This window comes from Pleuronectes platessa, chromosome 15, assembly GCF_947347685.1.
Source record: "Pleuronectes platessa chromosome 15, fPlePla1.1, whole genome shotgun sequence".
NCBI lineage: Eukaryota > Metazoa > Chordata > Actinopteri > Pleuronectiformes > Pleuronectidae > Pleuronectes > Pleuronectes platessa.
Genome location: NC_070640.1, coordinates 17,599,548 through 17,615,596, shown reverse-complemented (window position 1 = coordinate 17,615,596; position 16,049 = coordinate 17,599,548). Strand labels below are relative to the sequence as shown.

General features: G+C 38.1%; 1 protein-coding gene across 1 annotated transcript; it reads left to right on the top strand.

Moving 5' to 3' along the window:
- The first annotated feature begins 1,024 nt into the window (after positions 1-1,024).
- On the top strand, positions 1,025-15,966 carry stip1 (stress-induced phosphoprotein 1). Its single transcript, XM_053442427.1, has 14 exons — positions 1,025-1,123; positions 4,488-4,697; positions 4,787-4,928; positions 5,656-5,797; positions 6,066-6,231; positions 6,331-6,457; positions 6,710-6,812; positions 11,746-11,866; positions 11,963-12,059; positions 12,152-12,276; positions 12,379-12,415; positions 12,640-12,743; positions 13,998-14,170; positions 14,265-15,966. The coding sequence occupies exons 1-14, from the start codon at positions 1,115-1,117 to the stop codon at positions 14,335-14,337; spliced, it is 1,629 nt and encodes a 542-aa protein (XP_053298402.1). The 5' UTR covers positions 1,025-1,114; the 3' UTR covers positions 14,338-15,966.
- Positions 15,967-16,049: the final 83 nt, after the last annotated feature.

Below are 16,049 nucleotides of genomic sequence, written 5' to 3'. Positions count from 1 at the left end.
CATATAACTTTCAATTTTACTGTATTTATTCTTGAATGATTCAACAGACTATTAATATCTGAGCTCTGGCACTTAGCATTTGGAGTGACAGGTACGAAGTTTAAGTACAGCCTGATGAGCATGTGGCACAGTTTGCCATGTGTATATGTTTGTGGTGTGTATATGTTTGTGGTGTATATATGTTTGTGTTGAATATATATTAGTAATGTGTATAAGTTTGTGGAGTGTATATGTTTGTGGTATATATATAATTGTAATGTATTTATGTTTTCAATGTGTATATGTTTGTGGTGTATTTATGTTAAAGATGTCTATACACAGTTGTGTAAAGTAACCGTTACAGAACTTAAGTCGTTTTTGGGAGAATCTATACCTTCCTTGAGTATTTATATTCATCAGGTCTTCCACTTTTACTCCACTTCATTTGAAAGAAAAAATACATACTTTTACTCCGTTACTTCGACATTGGACAACTTGTTCCTCGTTACAAATGAATATCTATAAGTCCATTCATATTTCCTCCTCAGCATCTGGGGTTCAAAATTTGTAAAATTATACAGTATATGTATGTTTTTGTTATATTTTTCCAGTCACCTGAAATAAAACCTTGAGAGAATTTCTTTTGATTGTTTTGTTTGGTGTAGGCCTACCATGAAAAACACATTTCATTTTTAATTGTGGTACTTGTACATTTACTTTTGATACTTAAGTACATTTCAACACCACATACTTTTTTTAATACTTTATTTACAATTTTCAGATATATAACAAAGTGTTGACAAGACATAATACAAATTCACAAACAAAAACAAAACATAGGGTAAAACATACTTTTGATACTTAAGTACGTTTAGTATGAGCTACATTAAGACTTTGACTCAAGTCTTTTTCTTACGGGTGACTTTACCTTTCAGGTTTGATATCTGTAATTTTACTCGAGTATGACTTTCAAGTACTTAACACACCACTGTCTGTACGTTCCTCCCTGAACAAGAAACACAAATCTGTGCATTGATTACGGATAGTCTGTCCCAGACCTGGCAACCTGCACGCTGTTCAGTGGTGGGAGGCGCTAGTCCGCAGTAGTTTCTGGAAGGAACCTCATGCTGGTATCATGGACAAAGTGAGTGTGCAGCTACTCTTCATTATTATTAACATCAAATATCCACATTTAAACAGCACCGACCTGTTCATTATTCATCATCTACTTTAAGCTTCGTTTTTTTTATAAATGTGTCAATGTTAATGGAGTTAGCCGCCTTACACCAGGACTCCAATGTTTGCTCATATCACAGAGCTAGCTAGCTAGTTATCTGAACGTCAGCCCGGCAGTAATGTGCAGTAGCCACTTGGCCCGGGTTGCGGGATTGGGTTTAGAGCTGTTAACTCGGGACAAGACGTGTTTCCACACCGCCGCTCCGCTGCGTAGCTGCTTAGCTAACATTAAATCTCAGAGGGGCAAACTTAGCTAGGCTAACTGCTCGGTCATATGTTCACGCTTGCACCCGACGAGGTTAGCTAAATGTTAAGCTAACATGCATGATTGTAATGTGCCTCAGGTGCGGCAGGGAACTTTCCCTGCCTCTGCGACGCTCGTCTCGATCCAACAAAGCGGCTCACTAACCCACAAGCACACCACCGGGGATTTACTGCTAATAAGAAATCCCAGGGTTTAGACGGCTAATATTTAACAGCTAATATTAGCTTGCATTGTGAATGCTATCATCAGTGAGGTGATGGAAAAACGAGAGACGTAGTTAGAGCCCCTGTTCAAACGCGCCGTGAGGACGGACAGCTTGAAGTGCGGCAGTCCGTCAGCAGCACATGCTGCGGGAATATTTTGGGATCATTGTCCCCGGCAGCTTGCTCTCACGCCGGAGGATCCTTCTAGAAGCACAAGGTGCAGCTGTCATGGCCAAAGCAACAGCTTGTGCTCTACGGTCGCTTCCTATCGAATCTACTGCGGATTTTGTCTTTTCTTATCAAACAACGACAATGCACAAAAACCCATCTCAAAATGAGAGGGGTTGATTTATGCCAGATTTAGATATCAACTCATGTCCATCTGCAGTCCTTGGGCCAGTTAAACACTAAAATCTAAAACACCCCCAATACTAAAACATTAATTTACACAACACCATCAAAGTCTCCATCACAAAACCAGTAACACAGACAAATCCACGTCTAAACATCTACAGACACCAACACAATAATTCATTATGTCGAAAATTTGCAATTCAACACAATCAAAAATCAGAATCACAGTCAAATTAATAGTGGACTGGTTTCACTGGTACACCACTGGAAAAAGAATGAAAGTCTGCAAGTTTTAAGCTCAGCTAGAAGCATACTCCAATGAAGCATATTCTGCTAAAGCAGTTTGCCACAGACTGATATTTCAGTCTGAATTTAGAACAGATCGAGATGTTCTGCTCATTTGCTCTGAGCTGAAGAAAGCTCCTCATAGGTTGTGGAGCAATATTGGGAATGATCTTAAAATACCAGTTGTACTTTCCGAAAACAGAATGAGATTTTGAAATCTGAAGATGCTCCCAATTTTCTGTAACAGCACATGCTTTCTCTAAAATGTTATTACCACGCCTTAGGGTAGCCACTCATCAAAACCTGCAAAACCACCTACGATTACATTCAGCCAGTGTGGTGCACACTTTTGGTCAGGAGGGGGCACTATCTGGTACAATTATGCTGATACACTGAGGACTTCATGATAAACAAGGTTATTTATTATATGATTGAAATGGGAACAGAGCAGACTCTCTCATGTAGCTTGTTTCTTACTTGTCATATCCTTAGTGTATCACAGTTACCTCATCATTATAAAATACAAATTAAAATTACTGCTCTCATTAAGGATTTGATTTATAACTAGAATGGCACTCAGCAGAGCACATACATAATTTCTTTCAGTTAGATCCACAAGTTATTCCTTGGATCCAGATCTGCACCAAACATTCAATGGGTTCTGTCTTAACCCATATCAAATCCCTCCACCAAGTTTGGTGGAAATCTGTTCTGTCGTTTTTTTTGAAATCTTGCTTACAGACAGACTTTACCTCATTGGTGTAGGTAATATTTTAACAGGAGCGAGGCTTGATGCACACTCTTTGTCTTATTCACACATATGACCAGCTTTCTCTAATACAATCTTTAGTGTCACTTATCCTCTTCAGCTTAGTTAAATTTTTCTCCTATCTTTTTATAAATGGCCAGTGTTTGTTCTTGCTGATCATTGATCATATTGAGAAGACGGCAGCATTACTAACAACCAGACCTCACTGACATATATTGTCTTTTAATAGTGTGTTTTCTTAGTGTATTCCCATTAGAGTAACGGCACTAATCATGCTTTGCACAAATTACATTGGCCACTTGGATGACGCTTTGTGTTCGTCCACACAACATGGATGCAGGCCGGACATTTGAATGAGGGCAACACAGTCAAACATGGAGGAGAGTAAATGTGACACAGAGCGAGTTATTCAGGATATGAGAGGGACCAGCACAGACTAATTTAGCAAATTATCACACTGTCCCTACAACAGACCCGCACACCACCACCAAACTCTTTTACCACCTATGTGTGGATCATTCAAACCATATATGGAGAGAGTCCACACATGACAACCACAAAAGAGCAGTTGAGTGCTCAAAGCAAACCCTAAAGTCAGAAGTCACAAGAGGCTTTTGCCCACAGCACACCATATGGTAAAGAATCACAAAATTGGAAGGGGGCAATGCCAGCCGTTGCAACTTTACATGGTCCAAAAATGTACACCGCCAAGAAAAAGTAGGGTTAACGAGTAACTTAGATTTTTGGTCATATTGCAGAGCCCTAATTCTCATAATTTCTGAATACAGCCTTGATTTTGCAATTGGGCTGCTGCTCCAGTGGCTTTTCACAGATTTATTTGATCTGAATTGCAGCTCCTTGGGTGATGAACGAAATAATTGTGATATATAGGATTTATTAACCTTTTTTTTATACTCCTTCTTTAAAAAAAAAAAAAAAAAAAAAAAATCCACAACTGGAAGATTTACTGAAAGTTTTTGATGTTATAATCTTTGTGTGCACATGATTTAGGTGTTCACAGTGGATTACGTTTGGTGACTTTGAAGGGAAAGCTATGTCAGTCAACTCTCCTTGTACTTCACTCGGGGCACTTGTTACTGCGCTTTTACGTGTCCAATGATGCCACAGGTGGCGTCTTTCTAGAACACAGTGGTTCTTTTTTTTCTGCTCGGTGTGTAGTAGACTCTGTCACATACTGTAGATACACATAATCATAAATTGTCAAACAGAATCAAACCACCAACAAGGTGTGTTAGAAAGAATTTGAACACTCCCACATGTTTATAATCCTTTATATGCTTGATGCCTGTGTTTGTCTGAACAGGGCTTCAGCTAGCAGGCAGGTTAACCATGCTAACCTGTATACAGTTATTGATCATATCTTCCTGCCTCGTAGGTTTCAGTATTGAAAGACCAGGGCAACAAGGCACTGAGTGCAGGAAATATTGACGAGGCCGTGCGGTGCTACACTGAAGCTTTGGCCCTCGACCCTTCAAACCATGTCCTGTTCAGTAACCGATCCGCTGCCTACGCCAAGAAAGGCAACTACGAGGATGCTCTCCAGGATGCCTGTCAGACCATCAAGATCAAGCCTGACTGGGGAAAGGTGAGATAACATCTGTTCTGCCGTTATTCTGTTGACTAGGAATGCTGTCATAAAATTGAGAAGGTAATAATCTGTCACCACTCAACCAGGGCTACTCCCGCAAAGCTGCTGCTTTGGAATTTCTCGGCCGATTGGAAGATGCTAAAGGAACTTACCATGAGGGACTCCGACAAGAGTCGAATAATCAGCAGCTGAAAGAGGGTTTACAGAACATTGAAGCCCGCCTCGCAGGTAGATACAGTTCAATTTGTGATGCGTTTTTTTTGTCTCTATAGAATGTGGCATTGTGATTTGAAAATGGCATGTCTCATTTTTTCCTCCAATGTGGGTAGAGGCTTTGCAGATGGCTGTTAACAGGATGTGTCATTGTCCATGTAACAAAAGAGAATTAGAAATGCTCTGCTGTTTGAAATTTCATTTACAGTGAAAATGAACTCTTTTGGATTGTGTTATTCATACTGTATAGCATCACTCTTTTTTTCTTTCTATTTTACCAATATGTCAAATTTTCTCTTTTATATTTACACATTAAAGACTAATCTGACAGTAGCCAGTCAGATTTACCCTTAGCCTCAGCGTACTCTCAAGTTCGGCCTGTATCATTGATTACAAGGCCAAAACAGTTGATGATGCTAAGTTGCTGTTATTTACCTAACATCCGCTTGTGGCCGGTAACACCTGCTAAAAATGCAATTTGTATGTTTTGCTTTTTTTTCAAATACACATTACTGGTTCACTTAAAATTACTTTTCATTTATTAATGTTTGTGTGTTGAGTGAAATAGACTAAACTAAGGATATCAAAACAAAATCACATTCTGCTCAAGTTTTCAAATGAAGAGAGGACAGTCTACCGAAGTGTCTTGATTCATTCAGTGGACAAGTACTAGGGCAGGATGGATTGATGTTCTGAAGACTTTGTTGGAATTACACTAATAACATCCTTCGTGCTTCACCAGAGAAATCCATGATGAACCCCTTCGCAATGCCCAACTTGTATCAGAAGCTGGAGAATGATTCTCGGACGCGGGAGTTATTGTCAGATCCCACCTACAGAGAACTGCTGGAGCAGCTCAGGAGCAAACCATCAGAGCTTGGGACGTATGTGCATCGTCATAATTTGAATTGTTCTGATGTACTACTAAAGCATTATGGTTAGAGCCCGTAATTAGATACAAAATATATAGTCAGAGGAAGTTACAAATTGAGTAAATTGCACTTTAATTGCACAATATTCTAAAAAAAGTCTATAGTTTTGGGCAGTATCAGAACTATAATCTGAATTTTTTTTTTAAGTCATGTTTTTTTGGAAAATGTGTATTAGCCTTGTTTACTGTGGTATTAAGAAAATCAATTGACTTTTGTGCAGAAAGCTGCAGGATCCCAGAGTGATGACCACACTCTCTGTGCTGCTCGGACTCAACCTCTCTGAGATGGAGGAAGAAGATGAGCCCACCCCACCTCCTCGGCCCAAACCCAAAGAGACTCAGCCTCCTCCACCCAAAGAGGAAGACCTTCCAGAAAACAAGAGAAAGGTGAATAAATCCATCAGTGTAGCTTTCAACCATTTGGCAACCTCTAATTAATTACTGTTCTTCAGTTTGTTAATCCTCTTATTTACATTTTGTTTTCAGGCCTTGAAGGAAAAAGAACTTGGGAATGCTGCTTATAAGAATAAGGACTTTGAAGCAGCACTGAAACACTATGAAGAGGCAATCAAACATGACCCCACCAACATGATGTACATCTCTAATCAAGCAGGTACCTATTCTCGCATGCAAAAACAATCCCCAGCTTAATGCATTAAAGGGAACTGGAGGGATTTTTAAAATTATTATTTATGTGGGTGTATTGGCTACTTAGTAAGTCCTTCAGACACTAAAAAACACAGAAGTTCTGATCCAACCATCTTTTCCTTTACTGACAACAGTTTAGTTCAGCTGATATTAGATATACCATTTAAATTTGTACTTTAAAATGTAAAATCTGTACTTCTTCCTATCATCTCTTCAGCCGTCTACTTTGAAAAGGGAGATTATGACAAGTGCCGAGAGCTGTGTGAGAAGGCCATTGATGTTGGCAGAGAGAACCGAGAAGACTACAGACAAATTGCAAAGTGAGTTCTTAAATATTAAAAATATTTCTTATAATTTGAATTTAGTTTTTTTTCTTCTGTTTTTGGTTTGAGCCCAAGTGAATTTATGTATCTTCTTACAATAAGCTAAAAGGGAAGATTAGATTGTTTTTATGGGTCTATCGCCCCCCCTCAGAAATGATCTGAGCTGTGTGTCAGATTGTTGACAGGATTGAACCCAACCCTCACAAATACTTCTTTATACTTTATTTTTTTTTGTGATATTTTATTTTTCCAAATATTTTCACAATCCAAGAGAACCTGCAGAACATACAGAGCATACTACATTAAACATTACAAAAAAAAAATTACATAACAAAATACAAATATAGATGGCATAAAACTAAATAAATAAATTTAGTAAATAATTCCCCCCACCCGAAGAAGAAGAAGAAGAAGAAGAAGAAGAAGAAGAAGAAGAAGAAGAAGAAGAAGAAGAAGAAGAAGAAGAAGAAGAAGAAGAAGAAGAAGAAGAAGAAGAAGAAGAAGAAGAAGAAGAAGAAGAAAAAAAAAAAAAAAAGTTGGTGCATAGGATGACACATCACAGAGAAATACAGCAATGACACAGTACATAGCGTAATTCAGAGCTCCAAATAGTTAGTCCTATGGTACTGTTGGTGGTGTATCCATGTACTCCAAATATGGCTGCCAGATTTTCAAAAATAACATATTTCTTTCTGAGACTATATGTAATCTTTTCAAGAGGAATACAACTGTTCATTTCCACAGACGATCTGTCTATGAGAGTCGGGGAATCAGACTTCCAAGTCATTGCTATACATTTTCTGGCCACACATAAAGCAATTTCTGCAAATTTTATTTGGAGCTTCGTTAAGGACCCGTTGAAAGTTGTGAAGTTTCCCAGTAAACAAAGCTCAGGATCCAATGGAAAGGGAACTCTTATGATTTCAGTTAAGGAATTACAAAAGTCATACCAAAAGGACCTCACCTTTGTGCAAAGCCAGGTACAGTGTAGGAAGGAGCCAACCTCTATACCACATCTGAAACACATTTCTGACAATTCAGGTTTGGATTTATGTAGCTTCTGTGGGGTAAGGTACAGTTGATGAAGAAAATTATAATGCACAAGTCTATACCGGGCATTAACCGTTGCTGACAGACTGTTTTGGCACAAAGCTGACCAGAGTTGTTCATCAATTGCTATATTCAAGTCTGATTCCCATCTCAGTCTGGATCTGTGTAATCCTGGTTTTGGGCACTCATTCATCAACATGGAGTACATTTTAGAAATAAATTTGCACATATTTCCCTCATGAAGCATTTTTTCCACATTAGTTAACACAGGTAGAATCATTTCAGGGCCCAGGTTAGTTCTCAAAAAAGATCTTAACTGGAGGTAACAAAAGAAAGTTCTACTGGACAAGTCATACTTTCTCTTCAGTTCTTCAAAAGACATGAGACGTCCTTTATCAAAGCAATCTTCCAGATGCTGGATTCCCTTGTCATGCCAAGTCTCCAGAATCTTATTTTTTAGAGTCATGGGTACAAGTTCATTTTGTCTTAGAGGTGTTTTTGGTGACAGTCTCAAATTCAGCCCAAGATTTTTCTGAACTTCACACCATATTTTAATCAAATGTTTCAAAATAGGATTATCTGTCTTGTTGGATAAGGTTTTGGAGTTCCATTTATAAATAAAATCACTGGAAGCTCCCTCCTTCAGAGGATGAAGTCCAATTTGTATCCAAGGCAGCATCACCGCCAAAAAGTGACGAAATATATCGCATCTGGGCCGCTAAATAATACTTTTTAAAATTGGGCAATCGAAAACCTCCCAGGCTAAAATCCCATGTTAATTTTTCCATTGACACCCTTGGGATTTTACCGTTCCATAAAAACTGTCTAACGTGTTTGTTGAGTGTTTTAAAAAAGGTTTCAGGTAATGGAACGGGTAAGGATTGGAAAAGATATTGCAACTTCGGGAGAGTATTCATTTTCACACAGTTTATTCGACCAATTAGAGTAATGGGTAGGTTCCTCCATCTGTCGAAGTCCTCCTCGATTTTACTCAGCAATGGGAGGTAATTAAGTTTGTATAAGTTTTTAAGATCATTGTCTATAATTATTCCTAGATATTTAATATTCTGGAGCTACTTAAATGGGGTTGTTTGTTGGTGTTCGGTGTGATCAAAGTTCGTGAGTGGAATAATTTCACTTTTTTCCAAATTGACCTTGTATCCTGAAATAGCACCCTAGGTGTTTAGTAGCGTCTGTAATTTTGTGAGAGAGTTAACCGGGTCTGTTAGATACAGAATTACATCATCTGCCAGGAGATTAATTTTATGATTTATTTGGTCCACTCTGAACCCCTTTATATCTGGATCCCGTCTAATTGCTTCAGCAAGTGGTTCAATAGCCAGGACAAAGAGTCCAGGAGACAGAGGACATCCCTGTCGACTCGATCTACTCAAGGGAAATGCTGCCGAAGTCTGTCCATTTGTGGTAATTTTGGCTCTGGGTTTATGGTAGAGTGTTTTCACCCAATTGATAAAAAAATGGCCGAATCCAAACTTGTCCAAAACTTTGAATAAATACGGCCACTCTAGCCTATCAAAGGCCTTTTCAGCATCTAATGCTACAGCTACACTAGGTTCGGATTTAGATTTAGTTAGGTGGATAATATTAAAGAGTCTGCACAGGTTATTGGCTGATGAGCGTTTCAAAATAAAGCCACTCTGGTCTGGGTTTATTAATTTTGGCAAAAGTTGGCCATGCCTGTTTGCCAGGGCTTTGGAAATCAATTTATAATCTGAATTCAATAATGAAATGGGTCGAAAAGAGGAACATTGTAATGGATCTCTATTTTTTTTGTGAATCACTGTGATTATGGCAGTGGAGAACAATTCAGGAAGGGTTTGAGTTTTAGATGCCAAATTAATCACATCCATTATAAGGGGGGTTAGTAAGTCCTTAAATTCTCTGTAGAATTCAGGGGGGAAGCCATCCTCTCCCGGGGATTTATTGGATTGTAGTGAGCATACGGCCTTTTCGATTTCTTTCTGAGTGAAAGGCAAATCAAGATTCTTTTTGTCTTCATGGCTGAGTTTCGGCAAATCAATAGTGGACAGAAATTCATCAATCTTAGATAGATCCTCTGGCGATTCTGATGTATATAGATATAGATATAGATTGTATAAAATTGTTTGAATGCGCTGTTAATTTCTGTGGGGTTTTGTGAGATTGCACCAGTTTCAGTTTGAATTGCATTAATTGTCCTTGAGCTTTCCTCTGTTCTCAACTGCCAGGACAAGATTTTGTGAGCTTTCTCTCCCAATTCATAATATTTTTTTTTGGTTCTTAAAATGTTTTTTTCAACCTTATAAGTATGTAAAGTATTGTATTTAAATTTTTTGTTAACCAGTCGTTGGTAAAGTTCTTTAGACCCAGATTGTTGAAACTCCTTTTCCAATTTCAGAATATCTGCTTCTAACTCATTTATCTCTGCCATATACTTCTTTTTGATACCCTTTGTATAAGATATTATTTGCCCTCTTAGATAAGCTTTCAGCGTGTCCCATAATAAAAAACTACTGGGGGAGGAGGGGCAGTTTATCTCACAGAACAATATTATCTGGTCCCTAATAAACTGGCAAAAGTCTTGTCTATGAAGGAGAGTAGGGTTCAGACGCCATCTATATTGGTTTGCTGGTTTTTCTGGCATCAAAATAGATAGGGTCAAAGGTGAATGGTCAGACAGCATCCTAGCTAAATAGTTAGATTCTAGTGTTCTATGAATCAACTGTGTTGACAATAAGAAAAGGTTGATCCTGGTGTGAGAGTTGTGTGGGCAGGAGTAAAAGGAATAGTCTCTAGTTTGAGGGTGCATCTGTCGCCAAACATCAGTCAGGTTTAGATCTTTCATAAATGATAAGGTAGTCTTGGCTGCCTTTGTTTTGGATGTTGTTGTAGCTGACTTATCTAATATAGGATCTAAGCAAAAATTAAAGTCGCCTCCTACAAGTATGTTTTTTTTTGTCCCTCCGATACCCTCATAAAAATATCTTGAATAAAGGATTCATCATCATAGTTGGGTGCGTATAAGTTTAACAGTGTCCAGGGTTCCGAGTAGATTTGGCAATTAACTAGGACATAGCGGCCTGCTGGATCAATTATAGTTTCTCCAATTGTAACTGGAATGTTTTTATTTATTAAAATAGCAACCCCCCTGGCTTTAGAGTTAAATGAGGATGATAACACGTGTCCCACCCATTCTCTTCTCAGCTTTTTATGCTCCTGTGTGGTAAGGTGGGTCTCTTGTAAAAAAGCGATATCCGTTTGCAGTTTTTTAAGTTGTGTCAAAACTCTCTTCCTCTTAACTGGTCCATTTAGCCCGTTCACATTGAAGCTAACAAACTTAACTACCCTATCCATTAATTAACTGTGTACACAAGAGTGTCATAGCCTCCTTGTAAATGCACTGTGCAAGAGCCAGTGTATCTCCCGTGATGAAAGAAAAAAAGATAAACCAAAGCACCAACATTCAACAAGAAAACAAACCCCTTCACCCACTCCTCTTCCCCCCAAGTGCCTAATCCTGAACATTTGACACTATTTTTCCCAATACCGCAAAAATGTATCAAACCGTAGATTCAGCGAAAAAGTCATTCTCTCCATATTTTTAATATCAGTTACCTCACAAATACTTCTGATAAACATACTGGCCGCAGGCATTTGTGAAGAGGAATCAGCCGTGATATACAAACTCCACTAGGGGACAGTGTTCCTCTGTTGCTCTACACAACAAACCGACTAAATTTGATATAGTGTCTCACTCAAATAAGCTGCCCTGTCCTTTGGTGAAATTTTTTCTCATTGAGCTTTTTTTTGTTGAGAAAACAAGTGTCAGATCATCTGATGTAAAGGCATGTTTACCATTTATAATTGTCGTATGTTTTAGGGCATTGGCTCGGATTGGAAATTCATACTCTAAGCAGGAAAAATACAAAGAAGCGGTTCAGTATTTCAACAAGAGTTTGACGGAGCATCGTATTCCTGAAGTCTTGAAGAAGTGTCAGCAGGTGCAGTACAAGCTGAGATTTTAATCACAGTACAGTTGACCTACAGTGGGACAGTTAATGTTACTTACATCTTGACACCTATAATTGCTTCTACAGGCAGAAAAGATCCTGAAAGAGCAGGAGAAAGTTGCCTACATTAACCCAGATTTAGCCCTGGAAGAGAAGACCAAGGGAAACGATGCCTTCCAGAAAGGTGTGTATAATTTTCGTTGTGTTTGCTGGTTGATTATATCAGATTTTTTAGGACTGTTGTAAGAGGTTAAATTTTTCTTTTCTTTCCCAAAGGTGACTATCCCTTAGCCATGAAACATTACTCTGAGGCGATCAAGAGGAACCCAAATGATGCAAAACTCTTCAGTAACAGAGCTGCCTGCTACACAAAGCTGTTGGAGTTCCCACTAGCCCTCAAGGTACCGTTCTTCCTATACCTACAATCTTAATGAATCAGTTGATTGAACCAGAAAAAAAAGTAAATGTAATGTAACATTTTACATTATAATAATTTTTTGCAGGATTGTGAAGACTGCATCAGACTTGAGCCCTCATTCAGTAAGTAGGAATTGTTTCATTTAATACATTTTAAGATGTGAAAAGTTATAAAATTGAAATTGATTTAAAATACTAATTAGTTTTTTAATTTTCTATTTAATTTGATTATGCAATATTACACCAATACAGAGACAATATTAATAGATTGTTCAAATACTAAGGACCTTTTAGCCTCTGGATATATCACCCTGATTTTGTAATTAATATAACACATCATCCCACAGTAAAAGGCTACACACGTAAAGGAGGTGCTTTGGAAGCCATGAAAGATTATTCCAAAGCTATGGATGCTTACCAGAAGGCAATGGAGCTGGACTCTTCCTCAAAGGTACTTTACAGGTTTCATAAATGTCTAGAACTGGAAAAATGACAGGAAAACATATCTGGAAATCGCAAGCAATTCAGTGTATCGATACACTGATTAGCCACAACATAAAAACCAGTGATGGGTAAAGTTAATATTATTGATGACCTTGGGAGCAAGGGATCTTTCAGTTCTTGAAGTGTATGTATTGTAAGCAGGAACAAATTTGAATTGTAAGGATCTAAGAGACTTTTACAAGGGCCGGATTGTCAAAGCTTATGTAAATGGCAGGTGTTGTGGTGTGTTCCTGGTGTGCATTGGTCAGAACAATCTTAAAATGGTCCAAGAAGGAACAACAGGTGAACCGGCAGCAGGGTCATGGGTGCCCAAGGCTTTCAGGCGTCATGAAAAAAAGTTCATGACAAAGTGTTCAAGGTTCAAGCTGCCAATCCGATCGAGCATCTGTGTTAAATACTGGAAAAACAAGTTTGAAACATGAAGGCTCAAATCATCGGTCAGTGGTTCAGGGCTGTTTCAGTATCAGAAAGGTGACCCACGCTATATTTGACAGATGGTTTCAACGTTGTGGTGTTTATGACAAAAGAAAATTTTAGAAGCCTAGGAAATTTATTGTTAGTATTGTTCCTTGACCCAGTCATCACAAATAATGCAGCAGTTGTATTTTGGACTCTTCTGCTAAATTTGTTAAAAATATTGTGATCGAATAACATTTTCGTTTTACATTTAACATCACTGCTCAAAATACATATGGTGACATTTATTATTGTAGGGATATACAGAGCAGTTGCTTGCTATTGTTACATGGCAGTCACACTATCAGTATGAGTTATAAATAGTGTAACTGACATGAAGTTTTGAAATGCATTGTGCAACCACAGTGAAGTGGTGTAGCACCTAATTAATTGACTTCAGATTTGTAATATGTACTGCTGATTATCCTTTATTTGTAATTTTCTGTTCATACAAAACAGTTTAAAATCATGTTGGGAAAAATCTTTTTTTTTAAACTTCAAAGAAATAACGTGACATGTATCATGATAATTATTTATATCTGCCCACATAAACAATTTTTAAAGATATAATTTATTGTCATATCGTGCTGCCCTGGATTATCTTTGAATTTGAGCAAATACTGGCACATAAATATCATAAAAAATCTAGAAATTTGAGAATAAAAGTATCTTTTATATCACAACTTAACTATATTTACTAGATATTTAATAATTGGCTTTCATCCTTTACCTTGTAAACTATCAGGAAGCCACAGAAGGCATGCAGCGCTGTATGGTCAGTCAGACCACGAGGAACGACAGCCCTGAGGACGTGAAGAAAAGGGCCATGTCTGACCCCGAGGTGCAGCAGATAATGTCCGACCCGGCCATGCGCATGATCCTTGAGCAAATGCAGAAGGACCCGCAGGCGCTCAGCGAGTAAGTTTAACTCGAGTGTCAGTTTTCTGGCGTTGCTGGGCGTAGTACAGAAACGCATGAATAATTAAGTGTTTGCTTCCCATTTGTTCCACAGCCACTTAAAGAATCCAGGTATCGCTCAGAAGATTCAGAAACTCATCGATGTTGGACTGATAGCCATTCGTTGATGAGAGGTTTGCCAGACGTGTGAAGAAACTCCCAAGGCTAAAGTGGAACAACATGCAAAACCCTCTGAAATATTACATCCTATTTTCTTGCCTTCAAATTCAAAATTATATTGTCCTTAATCTCACAGAGAATAAGTGTATGTTATGTTTTTTTTAAACTTCACAACTTTTACATTGTATCTAAGAAAGCATCTTGTTTTCATCTGGAAACCTTGAAAACTCCAGTAAAATCTGGATTTATGTGAACAGATGCTTGATTACATCTTAAAATAAACCTCTCAATGCAGTGCACCAGTATGTTCAGTGTTTGAAGGGGAAATCCACCCTAAAGCGGATCACACATTCCTGTTGCCATATGAAAGTGTTGTGAAGGAAATGAAAGATTAAGAAATAAAATAATTATTTCTAGACTTTTATTCTTTTAAGTTGATCACAAATTGAAATTGTCAACACTTCTATATTTTTTACCTTTAAGGCGGCCTTCTGTCTGCTTGATATTTGTGTCCAGCTCATATCAGGAAAGTGATTCTGTGATTGCAGTGGCGTGAGGACAGATCTCGTCAAATTGTGACTAGAAAGATGCTTTCCGTTGCTTTTTAGATCCTTTGAGTCTGAGCTCTTGTGCCGGGGTAAATATCACACGGTCAGAAAAAAGTGACAAGAATGTTATTGGTAAAGTGCTCTGTGAGCAAAAACATAATGTGGTGACCTCGCACAGTCAGGATTTTGTGGCTCAGGTTTTTAATTTGTTAAGGAGACATGTTGATGATCAAAACTAAATATTAAACAAGAGGGTGGTTTTACATAATGAAAAAAATTGTTTGGCCTAAATATTTCTAAATGGGAATAATGTGATGGTTAAAGGGTGGATTTACCTTTCTAAGCTTGCAGTTATTGGTTAAATAGTCAAATAGAATGACACTGTAGAGCACAAACCTCTGCCAAGGACCAAAAGTCCTGTCTATTTCAATCAAGCTGCACCAAATTTAACACACTCCTATCAGGCCCCTAAATTTATGAAAAACACCCCATCTGGCAATGTTAAAGAAAGTGGGGGGAACAAGTCCTGCATCCGTCCACGGTTCCAGACGTGCTCCAAAAGTAAAAGGATTCTTTCCTGACTTATACCACAACCTTCCAACAGGTTTTGTGGTTATCTGTTCTGTAGTTCTTGTGTAATATTGCTTCCAATCAAACCAAAACCCTGGTACCGGTGAAAACACAACCTTCTTGGAATAGGTAATCAGTCTTGTACTGAGACCCCAGTGCTGTCTGTCAATTCTTTCTAATATGTACTTCACTCATCAAGGCAATTCTTCAGGTAAATTGTGCCAGCCTTTTCTGGTTTTAATTGTAATGCTCTGTAATTCAATGGCTTCAGTGGTGGAAATGGTTCTCCTACAGCAGTAGATTGCTCAGTTTCAGTTCCAGAGAGGAAATTCATATAAATATGGCTATTGACCATTAGGCCATGTGTGGCCTCAGATCCCTCAAGAGTCCCCACATTGTCATAGTTATTGCAGTGCTATGGTTGTGAATTTGAATATGTCAGAAATTACCTTTTGTTTTCACAATTCTGAAATTGAAAAAAATTAAATAAAACAATTCTCTAAGACATGTGACACACAACATGACAGACCAATATGTCTAATGAAATTATAAATTACACGCAACAAATGTGTAGCTCTTGCATGATATAAAAAAAACGCTTC